Source organism: Coturnix japonica, chromosome 11 (genome assembly GCF_054131305.1).
Source record: "Coturnix japonica strain WE chromosome 11, WE-NBRP24, whole genome shotgun sequence".
Classification (NCBI taxonomy): domain Eukaryota; kingdom Metazoa; phylum Chordata; class Aves; order Galliformes; family Phasianidae; genus Coturnix; species Coturnix japonica.
This window is the reverse complement of record NC_140673.1, coordinates 28,876,215-28,903,178: the sequence shown is the minus strand read 5'-3', so window position 1 is coordinate 28,903,178 and position 26,964 is coordinate 28,876,215. Positions and strand designations below refer to the sequence as shown.

The following is a 26,964-nucleotide window of genomic DNA, read 5'->3' as shown; positions in this document are numbered from 1 at the left end:
TCTTCATTTGTGTTTTTGTGTGTTTGTTTTTTGTGGGGAGGGGAAGGAGGGAAGGAAGAGAGCATCAGATTTCCTGAGGATTCTGCAAAAATATCTATTGTTGGAGACAATAAGATGTATGTTTATTTTGTTTGTATTGTATTTGTTTATTTCATCCCTTGAGAACTTCTTAACACGAAGTATGTTTTGTGTAATTACAGCTCAATTTTCAATCTCTTCACTAATAGTTCCAATGCCACATGTACAAAGTGTCCTCGTAGGATAAAAAAAAAAAATAAATTAGAGGGACAAATGCAGTTCTCTACAGAATTACACAAAAAGTAGAACACTAAGCATAGACCTGTACTTATCTCTATGACTACTTTTAAGAGGCATGTTAAAACAAATTTGCTCCATAGATTAGTTTATTCCATACAACATTGCTTTTCAGATTTGAAAATTGAACTTATGTAGTCTAGAAGGCTTGGCATGCTGTTTTGTAGTCATGCTGTCGCACTAGTCACATTCTCTTCCTAGAATGAAATCCCTTGAATTTGCTGAGCACAACAATGCCTGTTATTGCTTCCTACTGTAAAAAAATATAACATTGGAGCCAGAGTCAGAAGAACTCGGCAGCGCATCAAAAACACCAAGTGCACACACAACAAGTAGAAAAAGATAAGCATTCAAGTCTACAAAGTCAGGCTACAGCAACAGCTTCAGTCTGAGAGCATTGGAATAAACCTCCTGGTCTTCCATATACTTGGTCAGCTCACACAGCCTGGCAACTGAAGGTAAGCACAAGTAGAGCAACTTTCACATGCTCCAAGACAGTGCTCACAGCCTGGATCCACAACTGGAACTTCCTATTTTCAACTCCACATTTGCAGACTTGCTTTATAAATAGCTGCTTGAGCATTTGCAGTTGCCAAAGATAATTTATTCCTGATTTTTTTTTTTATTTTTTATTTTTTTCCAATCAGGAAATAGTACCATCACTCATCATTTTCTTTATCCTTCCCTGTCTTTGGAAAGGGATAGAAGAGGGAGGATGTTTCATAAATACATCTGCCTTTCTTTCTCTCAAGGAACCTGAAGATACTCAGTCCTTCAAGTCAGAATAAGTGATTTTCTTTTTTTTTTTTTTTTTTAGAGGGACTTAATGCAAGTCAAATTGCACTTTGAAACAGGACAGTTGAGTAGTATTTTACATTATGAAAATATGTCTAAATTATCATCACTCATGGTGTTTAAAACTTCAGCAGTCAGATTCTCCTACCTGCATATCAGGTCTAACAAAACAACAATTGGTTTGTCTACTACTATGCATGCAATTTTGTATCATACAGCCACAGGGGGTATTTTAGGTACAGAAAAATGACGTATTTAATTCAGCATTCCACCCAGCATATTTCAGCATGATGCATGTTAAAATGAAAATGTAAAGTTTCACTCAGGTTCCACAACAGCTTGTGTCTAGCATTATTTGTGGCAGGGTGTATCAGCCTAGACAATGCAATGTGCTTCTGCTACTCACTTGCTTGGACAACTGAGTTTAATTTATGGAACATGAATAATTCAGAAGTTGCCATTGAAGTGGTGGCTTTAGGGACCATAATCTTTCTGTGGTGACAAACCAAACTGAAATGCTTTGACCAGAACAGATAAGAAATTTTGCACATTAGACACTGAATCCACTGGGAGAGAAAAAAAACACCCACAACTCACACACCTTCAAAAGTATGATTTTCTTCTAATGCAAGTAAAACTTAGGTGTGCAGATGGGATCTACCAGTCTTAAATCCTTGAAGGAAGCTTGTCTGTGAAGACAAAGATCAGATCAGTTGATAGCATGCATGAGCCTTTACCCACTAAATCAGTCCTCCATATTTTCTAATTCTGGCTTAACAGTTCTAATTCACCGTAACAGTTAAATGCAGCATATTCTTGAGCATCTGAATGTACTGCAGTTTCTGTTTGCATGCAGTGTGGTGCAGGTCAGTCAAAACGCGGAACTGAAATGCAGACTATTTAAATATTGCATTAGTCATCCTCCTGCTAAAACAATCAAATGGTAAAACTATTGGAAAAAACAGAAGAAAAAAAAAATCAGAAGCTGAAATAGTATACATACAAAATATGAAAGCAGATCTCCACTCACAGACTTAAATCACAGTTAAGTCCATCTTGTATATCCACTGTTTCCCTTGCTGTGCAAGTGTGCAGCCTCACTTTGAGGAAAACCACTATTTTGTGTGTATTTACTTTAAAGCAGGCACCTATTTCTGGTGTTTCAAGACCAATCTAAGCCCATTAGAAAGATTAAGATCAATTGAGGCGGATGAACACTCCTGAAAAAGCCTAGAGCAGTGCAGCATACCTGGGTATAAACTGGAGTTTTCTTTTGAAGCTGAAGACTTAAGCACTTCAAAAACGCTCCCAGTTCAACCAGACACAGCAACGCTTTTGCTTAGCATGCTACAGCAGAAACTTTATTTAGTTCATTTTGAAAATATTTCCAACCAAAATTTATTTTTGCAAATTCACAGAAATAAGCTTTAACATATAGGCTGTATACAACTCAAATACAAGTAATACTTTTAACAATAACTTACCAATACAAACTAATGATAAGCTACAAACTCACAAAGATTTGTAAACATTTTGCACAACTGTCAGTCCTTTCTTTTAGGCAAAGTGCTCTTTTGATGACAAATAAATTAACAAATACATAACTAGAGTGATCTACTTCCAGACAATACAAAAAGGTGTTTAATAAGGCTTGTAAACAATGTAATATGTAATTATGCAGAATCCATAAAAGTGTCTTGCAGGCTAAATGTATACTTACATTCCTGGGCAGCAAAAATGTTCTTGAAAATGCTTTAAATGTTAAATAAAAAGTTAACATTAATATCTTTTCCAATGATAACTTTCATACACAGTAACTGACTTAAGCTTACATCCTTAATAGCTTATTTCCCTGACAGAAAGAAATTAGGTGTGACTTATTGGCAGTTGTGTCATTGAATGGGGTATCAAAGGCTGGAGTCCAAGAGCTGTAGGTGAATGAGCTACAAAAACAGAAAAATTTACTTGTTAACTTCATTGAAAGTAGAAAGATATAAACCAGTAAAATCCCACTGTGTAAATAAATGTTCACCAGTCCCAACCACCGTGGTTATGCACTGTTTTTCTAGACAAGTCTGATGCCAGCAGCTACTATTAGGTGGCATCACAAGTGCTTCTGCCAACCCCATACTCCAGCCTCCAGGTTGGAGGCTCATTTGCCTCCAACCACAGCCCACCTCACACACTACCGTGGAGAAGAACGAGCTCAGGCCACATGTGCAGCTGAGAGTCCAGGTCTCCCAAATCTTTCAGTCTCTCCAAATCACAAATTTGAGCCCAATTTGTTGACTTATCAGGTCAAATAATGCACAAAAACATTTTTTGAAAACAAAGCTCCCCCCCCATTATGCATCATTGTGAAGCTTTCAGTACACTAGCAGTTTGTGGGTAAGGGTCAGGGGGTGGTTGGTCAGCAGTTTTCTTTTAAATTAGATATTCTAGAAAATACAGCATGAATACTACAAAAACAAGTGTTTGAATTCTTTCTACTAATGTTCATGGTTTGGAGGAAGCACAGAAAGTAGTCTTCATACACAGATCTTCAGCTATGCTACTACAGTTAAGTGCTACTGATAGAAGTTGTGCACTTCTTAAGAAGGCACAGAGAGCAAATACTGCATTAAGATATTCTATCAAGCATGAAACAAGAAATCTGGTAAGCTTCTGTAATGGGAGCCTGGTAAACTGTTCTTGCTACAGTCAAGAATGATTTTACTTGGATATGCAAAGTTGTACCTACCATCCATATAACTGTGCAGGGCAGTTAACATAGTCCCATCTTGGGGTACATATGCTGAATATGCCATTTCTTCTAACATGGATGGAGACAGCCTGGAGGGCTGAACTGCTGTGACTGGAGCAGTAGATGAATGATTAGGACTAACATGTTTCTTGTGACGTGCTCTGCAATTCTGAAACCACACCTGAAAAAAAGGAAAAATATTTACATCATGTAGATCAATTGCATTCTGCTTTGACATTAACTTGATATAAACCTCAGAGCTCAATTGGGCCTCAAACGTAGCACTGACAGTCCAAAAGAATAAATATCTACTTTGAAGATGCGTGGTGCCCTAAGCACACATGAGCAAGCCAGGAGAGGTTCTGTAGCAACAAATAGCCCACAGAAAACAGGCACTGTGAGAGACTGCATGGTTGCCGGGGCAGGTGCCTGGCTGGGCACACACAGCTGCTAAATGCAGGTACATAGGAGGGATGCAGTCATCTCTTGTGCCTCAACACTGCTGGCAAAGTAAGAACCATAAGAACCCAAGATTGTGCTTCTCAGTTTTAAATGGCTTGGGCATATGTTTTACCTCTGCTCTCTAAAACAGATCACTAGGTAATTGGTCCTAATGCCTGTGTTGTATATCATAAGTCATCTTCAAAAAACCCAGCTCTTAAGAGCATGCTACTGAATTCATAAATTTAAGCTCATGAAAAGCTTAGTGCCAATTACATGCTCTTTAGGCAGGAAAGTATCTTCCTTGACAATTATTAATCTTCCATACAAAGTGCAAGGATACTGCAAATCGTCTGCAATGACATTTTGGTTCTAGACCTACTCCTAGATAAGGACAGTTTTAATAAACCACCACATTAGATCTTTCTCCACCACACAATAACTACATTATTACTGTTAAACTGACATTAAGCATTTCCAGCAGATGAGCAGCAGACTCGGTAACTTAGAGCAGTCACCTGTATAACGCGCCTGCTCAGGCCTGTTCTTTCTGCCAGTTTCTGGAGTGTTTGTGCATCTGGATTGTTGTCCTGCGCAAACTGTGCTTGCATAACCTGAAAAGATAACAGTTGGGTTTTTATTGTTTTGTATAGCACCAAGGGCAGCATCAGAGACTTATCTCAGACTACGATCCTTCTCTGTTTTAAGGAAACTGTTGTAACCTCTAGTCCCCAGACAGTGCCCAGTAAAAAGGAGAAAAATATATTTAAATAATCCACAAAATTCGCACCCAAAATAGAAGCCTCTTATACTGCTTAGCTGAACTGAGACTTTCATGAGAAATGAATTATGCTTGGAAACAGTCAGAAACAGATGAAGTATTCAGTTATGATTGTACTAAAGGGACTGCAGAAGAAAACACACTGCAAAGAAATTCAAGCATACTTGATAAAGAAAATGGTTACAGCAGCAGACCACAGCAAACAGCAGAAGCTTTGGTTGGGTTCTTTGAGCTTGTAAATTCTATCTGCATCTTGCACTATATGGAGCAACTTGATGCTCTTTTCAGCTACATGGATAATGGGAGGAACTTGGAAGCTCCTTGTACTGCATTTGCTTTCCACTGATGTGACAGGCACTCAGGCTGCACCCTGACAGACTTGCACTGTGCAGCTATTTGGTTGGACTCGTCTTTTGTTACAAATTATCACATTATCACCTGAACTACAGTTCCTGAGGAAGTAGATGTCAGCATGACCTGCATCCTGAACAGCTCTGGAACATGTAAAATTTTACCTTAGTTAAGAAGTAAGGCTTCACAGATTTCTGCAGGACTTCAGTAATTTAGTAAGCCATAGCTTCTCATTTCTGGATTTTATTCCTTGATGGTTTGCAAATTTTGCCTTGCTTCATCTTTGAGGAACTCGGACAACTACTCTTCAAATTCAGAAACATTTAAACTATTTATTTTCCTGATGAGTTTCATACAAGAACATCAAAAACATGGACCTCCTTCTGCATCCTTAGGCACACCACTGGAAGTCCTCTGTCAAGAACAGGCACTGAGACAGATGCACTGAGCAGACAGCAAGTGTCTGTAAAGATCTCGTACCTGAAGTAGGTTACAATCCAGTAAAATGGGAAAAGCAAACATGGGAATTTAATTGACGTCAGAACAGAAGAATCCCTGAATCCAGAGAGCTGGACCTGTCACTCATTCAGATTATGTTGGAAAAGAAAGTCTCCTTCCTGCAGAAATTCACTGATATCTAGAGCCTTTGCACCTTAGCCCCCTTCAAGGTAGTGCTCTTGTTCTAGGTTAATAACACCTTGACTTCAGTCATGGATCAAACAGCAAATCAAGCATCATACAACCGTGTGCCATGTTATGCACTGATTATAACACCTCAGCTTAACTGTATTTGACTGCTTTTACCACAGATAAGAGGAGGACACTGTGACAAAGCAGAACAGTAGAAAACTAACACCACAGTGACTGTGCATCCAGAAACCCACCAAAGGAATATCATAAACTGAACAAGAAAGATGCATAGCTAGAACAAGGGAGAAAGCTGCCGCTTCCTTTCCAGTACAGGTTGGCACTTCTTAATGTGGTCTTGCTGTTACCCTCCTCATGGTGAGCCAGCACTGATCGTGGTGTTCTTCCCTAACAGGCTAATTTGGGGAAATGGTGATCCAGAGGCAGAAATTACTCATATTTGATGCAATTCAGAGTCAACTCTTGTCAAGACAGCAACAAGAAACTCTGAGATACAGGCAGTTCCAACCCCCACCAGAAGTTTTGATTTCATAATTCCAGACTTCCAAGGCTCCCACTTCCCTTTTGTCCTGACACTGGGAGGGAATATAACTAGTGATTGAGCTCGTACAACAGGATATTGAAAAAACATGTTTTGATAATGCATGATCAAGAACAAATTGGACAGTAGAAAAACTGCTGCCAAGAACTTCAAATGCTCTTCTCTATTTCACTCCACCCAGCTCTATGGAAAAGCTGTCTGCCCCCCCACTCTCAAACATGCAGCATTACATAGTGAAGCTGGGCTCTTGAAACATGACACCAAGTCTACAGAATTCAGTATGTTTAAACAGGCAGCAGCAAAGCTCAAAGATACTTCGAGATTGAGCATGCTTGTGAAGCATTTTGGAAGGGCTGAGAGGAAGGGAAGAGGGAATGAAAGCAAAGATGAGTCCTTCCTATGAGTCTGACTTCCCAGTGCACATCAATATAGCAAAGACATGATCTAAAAAGAAAGTATGGAGGAAAAGTGATTATGAGAAATAAACATGCAATTATTCCCCTTCCTCTCTATAAAACAAAGAAAAACAAAATATTAATTAACTGGAGTTCAGCTGTATTCACATGAATATTAACAGGAATCGATGACTTACCTGTTGTTTTGAGAAAGCAAACTTTTGCAGTCCTTTACTGAGCACTGCAATAAAATCGAAGCTTCCTGCCTGTTAATGTCTTGAAGTCATATCCAGTACCCATCTCTAGTACAACTCTTCGTATTACGTAATTCTAAAAATATTCTTTATTATGTGCAGTGATGCAAATGTCTGTTTAAATAGATTTCATCAAACAATCAAAATAGATCAGCCTTTTTGTTTCCACTCTGCAGTATTACTGGCTGCCCCCAGGGAAATAAAAAGCTTGAAGGGTAACTATTTCATGTGAAACCGCTGAAGCTAACAAACTATTCCAGAAACATGCCGTGTCTTGATAGTTTTTGAAAAAGTATAAAGCGTACAAGCTTACTCTTTCCCCACATATGCATCTGATTTCCTATCAGTTCAGAAGTTACATCCTGCATAAACCTGAAATACTCAAGTTTTTAGCATTGCCTCTACCTGGAGTTGATCTGCTGTGAAGCTGGTCCGAGCTCTTTTCGCTGGTTTTGGATGATTAACATCTTGTTCTGTTAGCAATGCTCCTTCCACACTAACCCCATTACCTGAAGTATTAAAAAGAAGACGCTGTCTGCTAAGTATTCAAAATGATGTTATTCATAAATGAGACGGTCGTCTAACAACTTACGGTGGCTGGCCAGCTGAATTTCACATGCAGAACAGCCAGGTTTTGTTCAAAGTTAAATTGATCTGACATCACCACCCATTCCACCCCCACTGACTCCCTTGCAAATTGATGGAAGAAACAGATGAAGCATGACATTTTATCAACTAGATACGTTTTGCTTTCTTTTCCCTAGGATAGGAAACAAGTTAAACAAACTAAAAATAATAATAATTTTAAAAAATTAAAACATCAAGTAATTTACACAGTATTTTAATTCAAGAACCTGTGCTTCCAGCCTTAGTAAAGGCAGATAGATAATTAGCCCTTTTAAGATGGAAGCTGAAGTAAAATCCAACAATTTAATTAAAACTAAACCACAAACAGTTCTTAAAAGCAGCATTACCATTTTCAACTTCTCTTTTCAGATTGTCCAACATGCAGTCGTAATGTACTCTACAAAGGACTTTCTCTTCAACCAAAGCGAACTCCTCTCCAGTAGAAAGCTGCCTTTTGCAGGAGAAGCAGGCAAAACATGCCAAGTGGTACACATTTCCCTTAGCCCTTCGGACCCAGTCTGTAGAATGAATGTGCCTCCCACAGCGGGAGCAGCGGGTGCCATACCGCCTGCAAACAACGAAGGTGAACAGAAGACTGAAGTCAGATGCTAACCAACCCAGGCACAATGGTTGCTCCAGGAGGGTTAGTAGAAAATAGACATGGAAGCACAGCTGAGATCCACAGCAAGACAACTGACCACACAGGGCTAAAGGACTGCATAACTATATTTATACAGCAACAAAATCAGTCAAGTTGATAACTCAAAGCAAGATCACTACTGACCTATAGAAGTTAATAATTTACTTAAGGCAAAGTGCAACATTAAAACATTTAAACCGCTATGTGAACTCACAAATCCTCACCTTTCCTTTTATGAAAATCATCTCTGTAAAAGCTGTGGGTGGGAGATAGGAAAAGCTGGCTTCATGCTCAAAATCCCCCAGTTATTTAAATGTATTTCACTGTAGTGGTAGTTAAGGTTATTTAGCTACATCAGTCATCACTGTTCATTGTCCCTTCCACTGAAGGGGGGAAAGCATACATCTCCACAGTTTTTTCCTTAGTTGTCATCACATTTATGATTTTATCATCTTCAATAGAAGTTCAAATATAGGCAGACATTTACAGTGTTACTGTATAATGTTGCTAAAGAGGAAAAGGAAACTAACAGCCAGGATATGCTGGATTATGTAAATGAGCATAACTTTGTTCCTTCCCCCTCCACAAGTTCACCATCCTCAGACCGTTCCATCCCTCCCTCTTTCAATGTCAAGATGGATAGTTTACAATAATCCACTCACTACACAGATGAGAATCCCCATAAATGTTTTGGCTGGAGAAAGTACTAGTGGTCACAGCAAATTTTCTTCCTGCTTTCTGGACTGAAGATTTTCTATCTTGAGCACTGAGACCAAGAAGTCTTTCTATGCCACTCGGAATATCCTCCCTTATGCAATTAGATCCTAATATTTATTAAGAATGCTTCATATTCTAAATCAAATTGATCCTAGAAAGGTGTAGCTGCTGAAATCCTTTTTAAAGATTAAAAGATCGACTTAGAGGTGTGTTAATATCAGCATGTGATATCCTAAGTCTCATACCAGAGTGCTAGTCTGAAAAGAAAGTCATCTCAGCTTGGCCTTGTCTCCTTAATCAGCATTACATTATGAACAATTCTTTGCACATAGGCTAAATTTACAGTTATTTTGACTTTGACTAATACCTACCACTGCTTCATGTCCTCAGAGGTGAATGATTCTCAAAATTCAGTAGCTAGGCACAGATTAAGTAAGGTTTGTTATGTAGTTGCATTAGACAGGTGTGAGGCTTCCACCACAGTAAACATCCATTTAATTTCTTATAAAAGTAATAATCTACATGCATATAAATAAGTGAACAGAGAGAACCCCTAAACACCCATTCGACTTACAGATTAAGTAAAACCTGACAAGTGAGTGTGAAATTTTGTTAAATAAAGTGTTCCACTGCTGCATGGCATACCTGAAATAATCAAGTTTGCAGAAGATATCTTTATCTTTGATATAGCAGCTGGTGTGCCTCCCAAGAGACGTCCTGCAAACACTGCACGAGAGACAGCGGACGTGCCAGCAGAGGTCGTTCACCTGCAAAAGCACCAGAGGAAAAGTACTCCTCAGAGTCTGTACTACCACTATTCATATTTTGTATTTACAAAAACTATTTATTTTTTTTCATACAACCAGAAAAGGACAGAAACGATGTGTACCATGATTCACAGAAAATGTATCCTCAAGGCAAAACTGCCTATAGAACTGCATGCATTAGGAGCCAATGAATGTGACAAAAGACTTCAAAATACGCTTTCATGCCTTTATAATTGAAAGCACAGGAAGAGGAAGCAAGAGATTCAAATTCTACGTGGATATTTGGTGCCTGGCTCTGTTCTCTCACATTACTGGGGTAACGGAGCAAGTTCTGGCATCACATGATCTTACTGCTAAGTTGCACTCTTATTTCCCAGTCTGCAAAAACCTCCTGTCTAACAATGAACAAATTCTGCAAAGTGACTTGAAATTTTAAAACGCAAATACTGAATAAAAAACAAAACAGTCTGACAAGTAGGAACACAACATGAACTGCATCTCACCAGAAGGCTGGCAAGCACAGTTGGAGTGGAAGCTCCAAAACATCAGCAGTTGTTTTACAGCAAGCTCAAAAATAGTTTAAAATATAACATCCATACTGAAATTACAGCCCTGGAAAGCAGCAGCAGATCAGGAGTTTTGAAAAGGCGCATGTAAATTTTGGGCGAATAAATTATCTGGAATTTTCATTTCTTCATCCTTATAAAGACAATTCTTTGTCATGCAAACATTCTGCACCACCCATTAGACAAATCATTTAATATGAAAACCCAGTATTCCCACCATCCAAAAAAGCCTGAGTGAAAACCCTGTGGATAATTCTATATTGTACAGGAGAACTTACATAAACCAAACAGTAAGTACTTTGAGATGCATACAGTTTCTTTTAACAACTTCCATGACAATTTCTCATCTGATAGGGAACAACAGGTTCATCAGCCCTTATATGAGGAATGGCAAAGCCGTGATCTACCTGACCCAGGGTGTGCCTTCTGTCAAAGCGCTGCCAGACAAGCCGCAGGGAAAATGAGATGTTGGCTCTGACAGATCAGGCTGAGACAGACCATTTCAGTCATTCCTCAGGTTATAATATTATGGCTTGCAGTTGCCCAGCCCTCTCCCAATATTTGTCATTGTTGGCAGCCATAGTTTCATACACTGACAAATTTACACCACAATATAATGTGAAACCGTTGATAACAGCTGTCACCAAATTGATCCTCTCAACTATTTTGTGGAATGGGTGCACTACAGGCAAAAAGGACAAGAGCTTCAGGGCCAGTCGGAGCCCACTCTGCACCTCTGCACAGAGGGGCTCCCAGGGGATCAGCTCCCCCCAGGCCCTCAGGAAGCAGCCGGCACATCACTGCACAGTGCTGATCACATCCCAGCAGCACAGACTGCTCATCACAGGCTAATGCTCCTCCACGGAGCTTTGTTACATGGCTTGTGTGATGTCACCCATCTGCCTTCCCATTTACAGGGCTGAATTTAGGAGACACAACTGCTGCTGATCAGGAAGGCATCTCCCGGCTGTCAATCTCTACCTATACAGAAAGGAATGGTGTTTAAGTTGAAGTCAAAATAGTCAGTTGGGGATCTTTTGCTCTGAGCCTCATTTAATCAAGGTTTTCCAAGAGCAGACAGCAACATGCAGGAAATGAGCAACCAGGGTGTCACTGGAGTTAACAGAACCAGAAGAGATTTCTGTCGTCCCTGCTCCGTTATCCTGCACCGTTTGCGAACACATACAAATGCGACTGGGGTTTAAAGGAACAAAAGGCATACAGAAGCACTCCACAACCTGCACATACCCTGCTTTAAATGAATGCCAACCCGGCAAACACATTCCTTTGACCTCCTCATTACAACTGGGATATAAGGAAAATGACCTAAAAAAGAACATTTACATTTTTTACGATGCTACAGACTTTCACTTTGCAGGGTATACGATGAAGTCTGCATCTGTTGGAATCAAGCGACTGAAAGCACAATTTTCTGATCTGACTTTTGAAAGGAGAGAAGGCAGGACTCTGACCCAGCATAACTTCAGTGGCTGCAATCCAGATGGAAAATAGCCACCTCCAAACTGCCTTAACGTCTTATATTTAAAGCCACATGTTTGTGAAATAATCTTGCTTAGCCCCAAATGCTAAAACCAGCAAAAACATTTTTCTATCATGCCAACTTCTCAGAGATTACGATAGCCCCTTTTTAAAGGAATGCATCATTTCCACACTTCTGAACAGTCGCTGCTTTCCCTTCAGATTCACAGCAGCTCACTGAGATTCTCCTTTTAGCTGACAACAAATGGGTCAGTGCTACCAACTGCTTTATCGGGAGCGTACAGCACAACCGAGCCGTTACCCACACGCTGACTGAGCCGTCTTTCTCATCCCTTACGGAACGCATCGAGAACACGCAGCCCCAAAGCACGAGAGCATTCTGACAACACACGTATCACTTCAGTTCTCCAGTGAGGCCCAAATCTCACAAACACGCGGTTAGTTTCAGAGCTTTAAAAATGCCCACTTCTGCAGTAATTCTGCTCATCTCTGCAAGTCGAAGAACCGGCTCAGATCGTTACAGACGCCGACTGCACAACAACAGCGATGAAGGAAAGCAGATGAGAAGTGTGCGAGATAAAGGGACGGTTCTCACAGCCCGGCTGTCCGCCCGCAGCGCCATCGCGTTTCGCCACCGAGCTCAACTCATCGCTGTCAGGCGCCCGGGACCCGCTACGGCTTCGAGGCGTCGGAGCCCCGCGGCCCGGCCGAGCTCACCCCGCACAGCGCGGCGGTTCCCCCTCCCCGCAGTTCTCGGGGTACGGGGCGATACGGCCACCTCGGCGGTGGGGAGGCGCAGAGCGGGCAGGACGCTCTTACCTTCAGCAGGTACTTGTCCACGATCTCCAGGCCGCAGCTGCTGCACATACACTTGCTGGGCGCGCAGCCGGAGCCCGAGGCCATGGACCGCGGCGAGGAGGAGGGCGACAGGGCGGCGGAGGAAGAGCAGGAGTCCTCGTCGGCCGCCGCGGGGCTCTCCTACAGGGAGCGCACGGAGAGCTCTATCAGTGCGGCCGCCGCCGGCCTCGACGGGCAGCAACGGGGCACGGCGCAGGGAGCCCCGCCCAGCCCGACCCTCCCGTCCTGCAGCACCTGCGGGGCCGTGCCGAGCCCCACGGGGCGGGTCGCGGCAGGAGCCGGGGCTCTTCCGCCGAGCGGAGGCTGCGGGACTCGAGGGGGGAAGAGACGGAACCCCCGGCGGCCGCGGAGCGCCGGCTGCGACTCGCCCGGCGCCGGGCAGCGGGGCGCGTCCGCTCACCTTCTCCGAGGGGCCGCCGAGCGCGGGCAGGTCCTTGTCCTCCAGCCTGCACACGAACATCGGGTCGCTCTTCCAATACATGGCCCTGCCCTACCGCATACCAGCTCCGCGAGGGGCGGCGGGGCGCCACGAGGCTGCTCCGGGAACCGCACCGCGAGTGTCTGCCCTCAGCGCCTGCCAGGAAAAAGTTTTGTTGGTGAGGGGGTGGGCCGTGCCGTGCGAGGGCGGCCTTCAGAGCCCGCCCGCTCTGCCCTCCCGAGCAGAACCCGCCTCCGAGCGCTGCCGCGGCAGCAAACCCGAACCAGAGCTGTTAGACAGCAAAGAGCTCCATCGGGGAAGGGAAAAGAGCGAGGAAAAACAAAAACAAACAACAAAAAAGAAAAAAAAAAAATACGCCGCATACTCCTCCTCTTTTTCCCCTCCTCCCCTCCCCGTTTATCTTCGTCGTCTGTCACAGCTTCACCGCCTCCAACCCCCGAGACTAAACAAAAATCCGAGCTCCATCTCCCCCCGTATCAGGACGATCGCAGCGATGTGGGTGCGCGGCTTTTCCGCGCCCCGCGGCTGATCCCAGCCCCGCAGCTCACACGCTCCAAACACCGTCTGTGCAGCGTCCACGCGTGCGAGCGCCGTTATAAAACCTTTCTCATTAAGCCAAAGAAGAAACACCTGAGATGCCCAACGGCCGTAGTATTACTTTAGTTCTGAGCTCACACCTGTTGCTAATTAACGCCGGTGTGTTTGTCTGCCCCGCAGATGGAGGCTGTCAGGAGCCGCCTGCCCGCAGTTCTCCGAGCACCCGGCCGTGTCCCCTAACGGGGGGACTCCACGTGCTACTCGCGTGTTTTTTCTGCGGTTCCAAACGCTCCTGGAGTTTCCCCAAGTCCCGCCGCGCTCGGGACGGTGCGGAACGAGCAGCTCAACCCGCCGCAGGTGACGGCAACAGCCGCGGGACCGCACTGTGAGCGCGCCGAGCCGGGCAGGTGACGGCAATTAACCCCGCTATTACGCCTCTACTCTCTGCGCCTCTTTGAGCACTTATTCTAATGACAGATGGTGGAGTTTCTACAAATCGAATGAGAGCTGCCGCTACTCTCTGAAGTTTGAGGAAAGGAAACTCGGTTTTTGAGACACTGTAAGAAAGAATGAACCCTATACTACTCGCTCCTCACTCCCCTTTTACAGCCCCACGTGCTGCTGTACCCAGCTCGATGCCCGGCGTTCTAACCGATCAGCCCGGGGAGAGTCTCACTTATAGCAGCCTTAGGCCCTAACTGCTGTAACGTAGTCGGGACGCCGTGAGACGCGGTGCTTTGTTCTAACTGTAGTGAGGTTCGGGACGGTGCGGCGGAAGCCGCCTTGTTACCGATGGGCAGAACAGGAGTCAGCGCTGTGTCCGGCTGTGCTGCCCGCCCCGGGGGAATTCTGCTCTGCGCCCCGACGGGAGGGGCGCTCCGGAGCGCTCCGATCCCCGAGCCGCACCGCCGCGCTCCGGCCCCACGCGCTCGCCTGGAAGCGGCTTTCGGGCGTCTCCCCGCCCGGGTGCCCACACGCCCACCGCGCTGAGCGGATCGCGGAGGGGAGGGGACGGTTATGGCACGATGCGCCGGAACGGGGCCGGAACAGACCCGCGGGGCGGTGGCTGGGAGCGCCGAAGGAGAAAGACGGCCGAGCTGCGTCTCCCCGGGCCGCGGGGGGAGCACCGAAGAATCTCTCCGTCCGCCCTGGCAGCCCGACCTTCCCCGTCAGATAAATCCCAGCTACCTCCTGTTCCAGGTGGCACCGCAGAAAAGCAGCGCCTGCCCTGGGGGTCGCCAAAGAGATGCGACCTGGAGGAACCAGAGAACCGTGGGGGAGGCCGGGGGCCCCCGCAGCGCCCTTCGTTGCGCCGTGGATGCTTTCCCCGCACTGTTAACGAGTTTACTAAGCAGTGTTGGTGTGCGCTTCACAGACGGCTGCGTTTTAGATTTCTATGAAGCTGCGCCTTCCTGCACGCGCGCACCTTTAATCTCTAATAATACAGCACTAGGAGCCAACAAAATCCATTCGCGTGTTGTTCCCCGCAGCGACAGCAGACGCGCAGCAGTTACTCATAAGACGCGCTGGAGGAAGAAAACAAAAATGCACGGGAGATTTATCGGTGTTTCTTATTCTCGGTGCACGCGCCCGAGGACACCCGCAGCCCCCGCCCGGCTCCGCGCGGCGCCCGCAGCCCCACGCGCACGTTCTGCTTCGTTCCCGTTGGTGCCGCGAGGCGCTTCTGACCCGCCCGGGGCTGATCCCGCTGCCCGGACATCGGCGGCCCCGGCAGCCACCGAGGGACGCGAAGACGACGCGCCTTGAGACCTCAGCGGAGCTCGGCTACTTCTCCGAAGTCCTGTCTAAATTTCGTCGCTCTGGTTACACGCTCTCGGAATATTAGTAAGTATTGCTGGAGTGGCGTCGTTTCTGAGGAGGTGAAAGCAGGCGGACGCACAGAACTTTGTGGCAGGGAGCAGCGGGCCGAGGGGAGCGGACGGGCCCGTGTTCAGCCTCGTCCCGTAGGGACACAGAGAGGAGCAGAGCGCTGCGGGGAACCCGGGAGGGAGCGCGGTGCTCCGTGTGCGGAGGGCTCTCCGATGAGGAACCTCGTCTGTTCCTTTCAGAAGTAAAGCAAGGACGGGGGAGGGAGTGTTAATCATCTGCGTACGGGAGAGATCTTGTAAATGTGTAATGGCGGGGCGCAGAAAAGAGTTTTAACAAGAGGGTGTTGGGCTTCTTGAGCAAAGACAGCACCGCGGAGCGAGTGCGCGCGGCAGGACGTCCCTCTGAAGGGGTTCCAGCGAAACGTGTCCACAACGAAAGCGAACGGGCTGCTGAGAAATTAAACGTGGCACCGCGGTCAGTTTGCAGAAAGCGGACGCCGACACCGAACCGCGGACAATCTGAGCCGCCGCTTCCGCTGGCCCCGCCGGGCTCGGCCCGCTGCCGTTGCTCACCGCTCTGGGTGTCCCCAGAACGACGGACAACGGCTCTGCCCCACCGGCCCCTCCGCCGCATCCGGGCCCGGGGAGGTGCCGCGGGTTTGGACGGAGCGCGGGGGCTCCGAGGCCGCGGTGGGACGAGCGGGACGAGCTGCGCTCCGCTCGCGGTGTTTCACGTCGCCGCCGAGGGGAACACGGCGTCCCCTGCGGGGCTGAAACGAGCTCCCGCTGCGCGGCCCCGTCTCGCACCCTCACCTCCCCGCTCGTTTATGTCCCGCGGGTGTCCCCGCGCCCCCGGAGGGCGAGGCGAAGACCGCCAGCAGATGCTGCCGTGACTCCGTGCAGTCCGGTCTTTGTGCAGCCCAGATCCGCGCGGTCCCTTTCTTGGCCAGAGAGCTGTCTGGCAGGAGAGATGGGTTAAAAAGCGGAGCTGATAGCCGTGGGGACAAAGTTCACTTCCATGCACGCTGCCTTTCCTGTTTCAGGCTTCCTCTTTCTCATGCTTTAACATTTGCCCACCTGTGGGTATCTGGAGGTTTTTCATCTCTGGATCTCAGCATCCTGATCTCGGGGGGATGGGGGCGGGGTGATGGCGGCTGTTGCTCTGTGGTCCGTAGTAAGGCAATAAAATGAAGGCAGAACACTTGGGCTTGCTCTTTGTGAGCTCGCGCTCCCCCTGGCTCCAGCCCCTGGTGAAAGCTGCAGAGTTTGGGCTATTCCTGAATTCCTGTTTTTGGACTGGGTTAGTGAGAAGTAAACCAACCCAATCAGTTTCTTACCTGTAACTTGTTTTCCATACCCGTGTAATGCACTTTCCTTGGGCCAGGCTGTCTGTCTCCAGCTCTTGGGTCCAGTATTTTCTGTAGCTTTTGCTCATGACTATTTCAGCGTGAAGCTCTGTATCTCTTGGTTGGGAATGACCAGACGGGCCTGAGCAAAAAGTTTCTGTGTCCGACTTGGATGTGTGAAATAGCGGTTTCCTCACCAAAGTTCAGAACCTGATGCAATGTACGGTTTTGTTTTGTTTTTTGTAGGAGGTGTAGAGGCAGAGGAGGCAAAGGGCAAGCAGGGTGCTAGTGGGGTGGAGCCCTGCATTTTGTTATGGCAATGGCCCTCGCACTGCAAGAGGAAACGTAGAGTCGTTTCAGCACCCTGGAAAATAACGGCAGTAATGCTGCCCTTTTAAATCCTTGTTGCACCTCTTGGTCCCTGCACCGTGAACTGATCGTATTTGTGAAACTCGTGCACGTTCGAGTGGAGCGCTGCATCGGTGTTCCTGAAGTTATGGAGAAAACTTGATGTAGAAGCTGACTTTTCGAGTTTATAAACGTCTGTGCTAGTTGTGCCACACTGTCCTGCAGACGGAGAAAGTGTTGTGGACAGAGGAAAATAAAGAAGCAATTGAATGTTATGAAAGAGCACTTTGCCCTTAGCAGAACCAACACGGAAAGCGTGGATGACTGTTAATAAATACACAGCTACAAAACTTACTGCCTGCTTTCCGTTGTAGGTAACTCCTCTTTTCTAAGAGCGTGGTAACTTCATGCTGAAGGGTCCGAAATGTTTCCCTGGCCTATCGGATCTGCCCGCTTAATTCCTTTCACTTTTGTTTATGCGCTGAATAAACACTGTTCTGAGGCAGCAGACCTGAGCCCTCAGATGGAATCGGGGGTGGGCGGGGGGCCGCCGCAGCGTCTCGCACAGCAGCTTCAGACGCCGCCGGTGAGGACAGAGCGCTGCTTTTTTTTCCTCCAGGCGCCTTTGCCGCGGAGGGGCGGCCGCGTTGTCCCTTCCCAGCCCCGGCCTCGGCGGAACATCCGAAGGGAAGGAAGGCGGGTCGGATCCGCTGCCCGGAGCCTCCCCGCTCCGCAGGGGCGCGGTGACGGCCCGGAGCGGAGCTCGGGGCTCCTCGGCTGCGCTCCGCCGGACGCCGTCGGGCTGTCCCGGCCCCGCGGGTCGCGGCGCGCTCTGCCGCACGAGTCGGCGGAGACTGGAGGGAAACAGCGCTGAAACAACTGAGATGGCAGAGAAAAATATTTGGAGGCTGTTGAAGCGAAACTTCCTGCTGACTCCGGAATAGAGACCCCGGAATAGGGCGAGAGAGGGTGTGGGGACGGCAGTGCGGGGCGGTCCCGGGCTCTGCCGGGCGCCGCAGACCGGGGCTCGTGCCTCCGGCCGCTGGGAGCTCCCGGAGCGGCGGAACCGGAGCTACAGCTTTTCCGACAGACGAGCACCCCTCTGTAACAGCTCCCCGATAGGAAAGTTAGCACAGGGGCAAAAACAAGTTACAGACAGAATAGGAGCTGCGGATCTCCTCGCGTGAGCTCACTTGCAGAGCAGGAGGCTGCCTTTGGCTTTCACAGGACTTTCTCTTTCATCCGAGTCATAGCACTGAATGCCAAGCGCAGCTCAGGGCAGGAATCGGAAGCTACTTGTTTCGATGAATGAAAACTTCTCTCCCTTACACGGCAACAAATGCTTTTCAGAGAAAAGCTATATTTGCTGCCTTGGGATGACATCCCTTCTCTTTCCAACATCGAAGGCTGTGCTTTGGTAGGCAGCATGTACGGTGTGATCTTTAGTCCCATCTTCTCACACGTACCGTACTTTGAGCACAACAGAACTGTTGAAACGTGCTTGCTTTTGCTTGTCACTTAGTCGGGGATTTCTAAGTTGCTAATTATTCACAGATTGTACTTTTTCCCCCCAGATGTTCAGGGGACTTTGCTTCAAGTAGTGCTGAGCTTGGTAGAAAACAGGAATCGGGGAAGAACGCTACCTCTGAGGCTGACAAATCCCTCAGGCTCAGTGGTGGGACTTTCTGGTGAGGTGTCACTACAAGGAACTGTTCCTTGCAATGTGAATTAAAGGACAGATTCACTTCTTTTCACAATGTAAGCTTTCAGAATTTTCCACGGCTAATCTCTGACTTTGTAGAATACTTGTAGATTGAGAATACACTTGTAGAATAGCGTGTTCAGTGTAATGTGTATTAAAATGAATATGGCTGCCAAAAAAAGCACGTTTGGGCCTCCCTAGCTGGAGGTGCTTTGTTTACTGAATGGACAAGCTGGGAAGGAAGCTCATGGAAAAGGTGATTAATTTGTACCACATCTGAAAAGTCCAGAAGCAGGATCTCAGTTTCCTACCCACAGGTTACAATTGCCAGAATATTTGCAAGTATCTACAAACAAAAAAATCAAGATTCACTCAAGATTTATAATTTTCTGACTGTGTACAAAGTGCTACTGTAATTCCCTGAAATAAAATACATTTATTTTGGAAGTGCAGGCTGCAGGTGTTCACTTGGTGTCTTAAATAGAAATAAGGGACCTCTCTGTGTTTGTCGTTTTTGTGCTGATGTGTCTTCATTAACCCTTGACTGATACGTGATAGGGTAAATTGGGGAAATTTTACTTAGTGCCAGAGTTATGTTGCTCTAGGGGAGAATTGAAATGATGTCTAGATAGTGTTTCAGCCTAGATGTTTACTTTTGTTGAATTCTGTGCTTGGAATTAGGCAGGTACTTCTGTGCAGAGGGCCTGGTATGGGAAATGTCAGCTAAGTTTAACTCAGTCCTTTTGTCCACCTGCTTGTTTGTGGAAGTTTTCTGAGACTGACTATCTGCTTACACAAAAGCACACTGCTCAGGATGTGAAATGCACAGTGAATCTGTGAGCACACTGCAGCTCTGTCTCTATGACACAGAATCACAGAATCACAGAATCACAGAATTACCCGGGTTGGAAGGGACCTCAAGGATCATGTAGTTCCAACCCCCCTGCCTAGCAGGGCCACCAAACATACACATTTACTAGATCAGGTTGCCCAGGGCCCCGTCCAACCTGGTCTTGAACACCTCCAAGGACGGGGCATCCACAACCTCACTGGGCAGCCTGTTCCAGGACCTAACCACCCTTCTAGTAAAGAACTTTCCCCTAACATCCAACCTAAATCTTCCCTCCTTCAACTTAAAACCATTTCCCCTAGTCCTGCTATTATCAGCCCTTTCGAAGAGTTTACTCCCCTCCTGGGAGTAAGTTCCCTTCAGGTACTGAAAGGCTGCAATGAGGTCACCCCGCAACCTTCTCTTCTCCAGGCTGAACAAACCCAACTCCCTCAGCCTGTCTCAGACACTGGATCCAGCCCTATTCCTAATGTGACCAGGAGGACCTCTGGCTATTCTGCTTTTGAAAGTAGAGTTTTACAGAGCGTGTTATAAAGAAAAAAATACGGAACAGAGCAATAACTTACAGTATGTTTTACTTTGCATGCATGTACCTTAAATTCATTGCTCACAGATATGTGAGCATAAACAGCATATAAACACTCAAATACATAGACTGTCAGCAAATGGTCCCTGATGGCATTCAGTGGCAAAGTTACAAAATGGAAAACCCAATGGACATGTGCTCAGCACACCACTGTGGGCTTCACATTGTCCTACTCCTAACTGCTGGAGGGTCCCAGAATGTGGAGACCAGCCAGGGCTGAAGTTCATGATCAAGTGGAAAGATGACTGCATGAAAGCTGATCTGCCTTGAGCTGCTCACACCAGCCATGCTCTTGCCAAAGTCTATTTGCTTTTGCCTCCCACATGGCTGTGAGCAGAGAGGGGAAACCTGGACCCTTTCTGTTTTATTTTACTGTTTATGCTCTGTAGTGGTTTTTACTATGTATCCACTCCTACTTTGCACTGCCATTTTGGGAGCCTGGGTTTCCTGGTAAGACAAGATCATAGTTTAGAAGTAGAAATTACATGTACCCCGTCTTTGCTGCATCCCACCTGGTGTATCTGCAGTTCATGTTGGTGTTTGGGGGGATTTTCAGTAAGGTGACTGATTATACCTCAGATGTTCTCATGTAGGAGCAGGCCAGGGCATGTGATGCTGCTTTACGTCTCAGTGGCAATGTAAACTGTGATATGCAGGATCCCATAGCAAGCATCCCAGACAGCTCAATCTCTGCAGAAGCACAAAAGGAGAACATACAGATTCAGTGCTAGAAGTTACAAAAAGATGCTGTTTAGCTATGATAGCTATGAATAGATATTTTATACAAGAAGAATGGTGTTTGACCAGGCATCTCTTATATCAAGAGATGAACAAAGATGTCATTATAGTGAAGGACTCCTTCCCATGATAAATGAATAATGAAAGTAGGTTTAGAATGACTGGCACAGCAGATACATTAAATGATAAAATGTGTAGCGCCTCCTAAACACAAATACATCTAGAACAGCCACAGGCACCAGTTAGGACTCATCCCTCCAGCCAGATGCTGACTGGTCCAGTCCAGAGCAACACTCCTTGAGTGGATGCAGCTCCCTGGTATGCTTGCCAAAATGACAGACAATGTACTTTGCTCTCTGTGTATAGTTAGGAGCTTTCTCTGCAGTGCTTCTTAACTTATGGCATCATTGGCCATCTGAAGTATAAAAGTTGATTTTGGCTGCTTCTCTGGTGTATCCCAGTGTAGAGGCCTTTGCTGTTTGGCATTCAGCTACCAGACTGGCTGAAGATCAGTGGCTATGCAGCAGATTGCCTTTCTCAGGCTCCCTCCCTCACATGTGCATTGCATGCAGCTGCAGGCTCCAGTTCTTGTTAGGCTGCAGGAGCAGCCCTGCTGTGTGGGTTCATGTGTGCTTGCTCAAAGTGACAGGCTTATCATGCTGGGGAAGATGCTGGGCACCACTCAGGAAAAGGCCAGATGAGAGGAGAGACCCATAAATCACACCTAGTGGTGGGAAAGCGCATGGACCATCCAATTCCCTGCTTCATGCTGTTTCCCATCCGCTTTCTAGCAGGGGCATGACTTCCAGGTCAGGACTCACACTGTGACTGGCAGCAGACATGTGGATGTGTGTAGGCAGTTACATGGTCCTGTGTACAAGTGCAGGTGGGGCTAATCATCAAGTCTAAGAGGGATTAAGAACCTCCATCTTCTAGCAACCATGCAGGTATTCAATTTATCTCTGCAGGAGTTTGTGGGTACTCTGCATCTTTCTCAGCTCACAGCAGAGAAAAAGCCTTGTTCTGTTCTGGCTTTATCTGGATGTAGCAATTCATGATTAGGATTTGGAGAGAGGACTTAGAACAGCTTGGTTGAGTTGTATGTACTTATTATTCAGTCAGCAAAACAAATCAAAATGGGATTCAGCAGTTATAATTTGCTGTCACTAATTATCAATTATCTGATTTAAACCTCAAATACAATGACATTTTTATTTGAGTTCGAAAATACATGTTTAGAAAGAAGCATGTAAGAGGAACATGATTTATTCTCAGGATCATTCTTAAAAAATAACATTCTGTATATTCCTGGATCCTTCTTTTCCTGTAGTTCAGATCACTGGAGGTGTTCTGCTGGTACATCCAGAGCTCTACCTTGCAATCTGAAACCATGGATCCCATCAGTGATGTCTCTGCTGCTCATGTAGAAGTTCAATTACCTGCAAAGTGCATCTGAAAGATGTAATGTAGACCCACTTTGGCCTTGTGTGAGATTTATCCTGCTCTGGGTAAAGACAATGGATCTATTGACTTAAATGGAGACGAGCCTGGGCCTGCTGCCATTGGCACAGGACATTGTCTAAGCTAGCAGGTCCCTGTGTAAATAGCTTGCAGAGCCTTTGATGGCTGCTTCTGCTGTTCCAGCCACTTGCCTCATATGTGGTTATTCGGTGATGGGAGGTTTAGCGCAATATCCAGTTCCAGAGCTCTGAATGGAAAACACTCTCTCATGCCCAAGGCGCTCTGCAGCTGGGTGTTCAGAAGCTCCGCACTGTCCTTCCCCGGCTGTTGGTCCTGGCACTCTATGTGCAGGAGCTGCTGGCCGCCGTGTTGCTCGGGGCTCCGTGCCAGGTGGGCTCTGTGGGGCGGCAGCCCCTCCTGCAGCACCGTCCTGCTGGGAACCCGCAGAGACCCCGTGGTCACGGTGAACCAAAGCATGGCTGGGGCCGGCTGCTGCCACAGAACACTGCGCCATAGATCTCTATTTTTGCTGTTTTTACAGTGTGTGTAAAGCTCTGTTCTGCAGAAAAACGGTGCCTGTTTTACTTGGCGAGGCCAAGCTTGGGCTCGAGGACATTTTGAGGCTCTTCAACTTGCTCTGTAAAGAGCAAACTGGTTTGGAGTTCAACAGCACCTCCCGAATTGGAGCCACAGCGATTCAATTGACTGCGTTGTCAGATTGTTTATATTCCTCTTAATATTAAATCTTTCATTCCTAAGAAAGGCCACCTTAGACAAATGGTTTATTTCACATAATGGGTTATTTACATTTTTGGATGCAAAAACCAGTTACGTGTTTGGTGATGACAAGCGTGGATGTTCTGTGTTTAAAAACCAAAATTGCAGCGTTGTTCATGTAACAAACCTCATGTTCCGCACTCTGTCAAAGTGCCCACTGCCTTCAGCCTGAATAATGACTGCAAGATTTGGTCTTCTCTCTGAGGATTTTCAGTTTCTCATGGAAGGATGCTTGTACACAGATGAAATACATATGTTTGTTTGGAAATGAATGGTTACAATGATATTTTAGATATGCTGAGTGAAACAGTATAATCCATAAATATGGGTGAACGCTTCACAGTACAGCAGCACTTGTGTAGTGTTTTTCATTCTGTAGTGAAGTTTATGATTTTGGCCTTTCATTTCAAAACAGATTTCTTTCTTCTACTTTCCCCGTGAGCAAAAATTCTTAAAAAAAAGAAAAAAGAATTGAGCAGTCTGATCAACGAAACTAAAATTTGTCATTGAAAAGTTTCATTTTATTTGACAGTTTTATTTTGCAGTTTATTTTACAGTTTATTGAGCAATGTTAGTTTCAAAAACTGAAGAAAGTATTTCCAAAGAGGTGGAAATGGAATGCTTTGTTTTAGCTGAAATAATAAATCACTATCTTTACTTAAAACTGAAGTTTTCTCTGGGATGCTGTGTGCTCAGCAGGCTGCGTGCCGTGAGATAACTTTGTGCATTAGAACATTTCCAGCTGACACTGGCATAATTTTTTTTGTTTCAAGACAAAGCCCAGTTTCTCTAATCAGTCTGCCTGGGCTCCAGGCTCCATGCATGAGTCTCTCTCTGAACATGGGTGGGATCCAGCAGTGCTGTGGGGGATGGGGAGGGATGGCTTTGCTAAAGCAGAAGAGGAGCTGAGGCCAAGTGCTGGCCTTGCTGAGGGGGAGGCCAGGTCAGAGCTGTGGACAGTTCCATCTGCACTGTCAAAATGGAGAAAACACACAAGATTATATCTTAAATATTCAATTTAACTTCTTCTGGAGGACTAGCAGGTTTAACATCAACTATACTAGATTAATGCGTGTTCAGCTGTTGTACTGCTGACATAACATATAAGAGATCAGTCTGCATTGTTTCTGAAACCAAGGGCATTTTTCTATGGAGGTGAGTGGGCAAAGCTCTGCTGCTGCGCTATGGACTGCAACAGTCCTGCTCGTAGTGCCACCTCCTGCCCATGCCACAGGGGACGTGCTGCAGGCCTGCAGGTGCAGGAAGGGTGGGAGAGCTGGGTGCTAAATCTGTGCATGCTTCAGGTACCCTGCATGACTAACAGTACTTATTTTTGGCAGACAATGCATCCTTTGGTGAAAGCCTGTTGAGGACTATTCCACCTCTGCTCATGGAGTACTTGGAAAGCCTCCGAATTGAAGTATTATTGGTCTTGATACAAAGCCAGTGGAAATATCCACATTACATTTAATGGCCTCTGGAGCACTTACAGAAATGTGATGTCTTACTGGCCCACTTGGTACAACCGCACCAGTGAAGGTGAGTTGTCTAATCACTTCCAAATTACCAGCTTTAAATGTGAATGTGCCAACTTCTCAGTCTCTCTCTCTCTCTCTCTCTCTCTCTCTTTTTTTTTTTTAATTCTCTCTTTGGAAGGACAGATCATTCTAGTCTGAAATGTGAGAAGTTTGACTTTAAGAACCAGAATGTACCAAAAAGGGAACCCCTGACAGCTTTCACTCTGTGCCACAACAGATGCTCCCCTGCTCAGACAGCTCAGGCTGTGGTCCTCCTTCCTGCAGAGAGAGCCCCTCATGATGTTCCCCTCAGACCTTAATGAGTTTAGTCTGCATGACTTCCCCTTCTGGTGACATTATCAGAAGGAATTACTGTGTACCATTACCTTTCGGCAATGAAGGCTGACAGGTCTCCCTCCTCTCTCCTCTACCAAGCAACGTGCAGTTCCCCAAGACAGGAAGGTATTGTCTAGATTTGACCCTTTGAAGTTTCCCTCACCTCCACCTACAGCTTGCTGCAATTTCAGTTCGTGCTGCCCTGTCCTGTGTGCTCAGAGGTGGTGGATACCCCTGTGACTGTTATAGCCGTGGTGCCAGGGACAGGGGATGCTGTGCAAGGCTCCCCGTGACCCCTCCTGTCCAGTCCTGTTAGCGGGGACTGCTGACGAGGGGCATGAATCTGCAAGCTGGGAAGGCTGAAAGGATGTAATGTAATGATTTCTCAGGTGACTTCAAAACCGTTTAAAGAAAGAAAAACATGCCCACCCCAAATGACCTCTACAGTGGCAATAAATGAGCATCCTGCCAAAGTGCCAGATTCAGCCTTTGTGGTTATTTCCACTGCCTTATTGCTCACCAGCATCCACTTTGAATGGAGCTGGTGCTAACTCTGGTGTTTGTCCTGTTACCAGGCTGCCCTTGATGGCCTCCTGGGCTAAGCCCATGGAGATGCACAGCTTTATGGCAGTTTTGTGACACTGAACCCAGGTTTCTGTCCTATTTGAGCAAAAAAGCATTGGATTGTTCATAAAGAGTCAAGTTTAACTCTGCTTAGAATAACTGCATGTCATCTCCTTAATGTATTTTTTGCAGCAGATAGAGCAGCAATGCTGTCTGGGTGCAGAACACTCCAGGTTGTGCTGTGCCGTGCTGGGCATGCAGCACAAAGCCAGCCTTCCTGATCCCCAGTGGTGCACTGCAGCAGCATAATTGGTGGGGAGATGTGAGAATCTGCTGCCTTCAGGGTGCAGCTTGGGTGATCTCAGCACTGCTTGCCCCCATAGCACCTCAGAGGCAAGCATGACTGAATGTGTGCTAGCTTATTTGGTGGAGACAGATTGTCATAAACATACTCTATGAATGTTGAATTAAATCCTTGGTGAATGAGGGCTGCATTTGGACACAGCTAAGTATGTCCGACTTGTGCTGTATATTCTGTTTGTATCCATGATTGTTCAATATCTTACAAACTTTCTCACGAAATCAAACATCACCCCTCTTAAGGGAGTGGTTTCCCAGCAGTTATGAAAAACAAGATGATTTTCATCTGGAATACACAGAGCTACAGCCAAACAACAGATTGTTATTGAGTCTTTTCCCTCTGATTTTACTTTTAAGCATTCATTGCGTGTCCGTATCATTTGTATTGAACGTTTGTGAAGAGTGTGTCTCAGGAGGGTTTTCTCTCCTTAGGACTCCTCTGGCCTCACTTTATGTCTTTTGGCTGTGTCTGCAGCCAGGCATTGTTTAGCCTGCGTTATGTGACTCAGAATGGTTTCAGTTTACATCCACTTTATCATTCTGTATCTCCAATAAAATCACTATACCCAGATATTTAGACCTCTGTACAGTTAGATAAAGAACTGTAACTGTATGTATGAACTCCAAGGGCACTA

The 26,964-nt window shown here is 46.2% G+C and overlaps 2 protein-coding genes and 1 long non-coding RNA gene across 4 annotated transcripts in view; 1 reads left to right on the top strand and 2 right to left on the bottom strand.

Moving 5' to 3' along the window:
• Nucleotides 1-2,449: 2,449 nt before the first annotated feature.
• Nucleotides 2,450-13,502, bottom strand: LHX8 (LIM homeobox 8). Its single transcript, XM_015870893.3, has 8 exons — nucleotides 13,340-13,502; nucleotides 12,901-13,059; nucleotides 9,894-10,015; nucleotides 8,239-8,459; nucleotides 7,670-7,773; nucleotides 4,813-4,908; nucleotides 3,851-4,034; nucleotides 2,450-3,053 (listed from the first exon to the last, which is right to left on the bottom strand). Exons 1-8 carry the CDS (start codon nucleotides 13,418-13,420, stop codon nucleotides 2,977-2,979), a joined length of 1,044 nt encoding a protein of 347 aa, XP_015726379.1. The 5' UTR covers nucleotides 13,421-13,502; the 3' UTR covers nucleotides 2,450-2,976.
• A 2,081-nt stretch (nucleotides 13,503-15,583) lies between these two features.
• The window catches only part of LOC146759094 (uncharacterized), a 38,543-nt gene continuing 27,162 nt past the window's right edge, over nucleotides 15,584-26,964 (top strand). The window contains exons 1-3 of one of the 2 annotated variants that reach the window (XR_014933098.1): nucleotides 15,622-15,760; nucleotides 24,893-25,091; nucleotides 25,214-25,878. This is a non-coding gene — a long non-coding RNA (uncharacterized LOC146759094). Of the gene's footprint in view, nucleotides 15,761-24,892; nucleotides 25,092-25,213; nucleotides 25,879-26,964 lie in introns of those variants that run through there. The other variant, XR_014933097.1, reaches the window with a different exon arrangement.
• LOC146759095 (uncharacterized) lies at nucleotides 15,873-17,323 on the bottom strand. Its single transcript, XM_085512474.1, has 4 exons — nucleotides 17,082-17,323; nucleotides 16,822-17,001; nucleotides 16,558-16,698; nucleotides 15,873-16,194 (listed from the first exon to the last, which is right to left on the bottom strand). Exons 1-4 carry the CDS (start codon nucleotides 17,177-17,179, stop codon nucleotides 16,017-16,019), a joined length of 597 nt encoding a protein of 198 aa, XP_085368600.1. The 5' UTR covers nucleotides 17,180-17,323; the 3' UTR covers nucleotides 15,873-16,016.

Bases quoted from the DNA above. Each gene is read 5' to 3' on its own strand.
- LHX8 (XM_015870893.3), bottom strand. From the start codon at position 13,420: ATGTATTGGAAGAGCGACCCGATGTTCGTGTGCAGGCTGGAGGACAAG. The intron at 8,460-9,893 runs GTATGCCATGCA...CGTTGTTTGCAG, and splicing joins TGCAAACTTGATTATTTCAG to GCGGTATGGCACCCGCTGCT. The intron at 4,035-4,812 runs GTGACTGCTCTA...CCTTTTTTTCAG, and splicing joins TGAGCAGGCGCGTTATACAG to GTGTGGTTTCAGAATTGCAG.
- LOC146759095 (XM_085512474.1), bottom strand. From the start codon at position 17,179: ATGAGCAAAAGCTACAGAAAATACTGGACCCAAGAGCTGGAGACAGAC. The intron at 17,002-17,081 runs GTAAGAAACTGA...CAAACTCTGCAG, and splicing joins GTATGGAAAACAAGTTACAG to CTTTCACCAGGGGCTGGAGC. The intron at 16,195-16,557 runs GTGAGGGTGCGA...TTAATTTCTCAG, and splicing joins GGACATAAACGAGCGGGGAG to CAGCCCGTTCGCTTTCGTTG.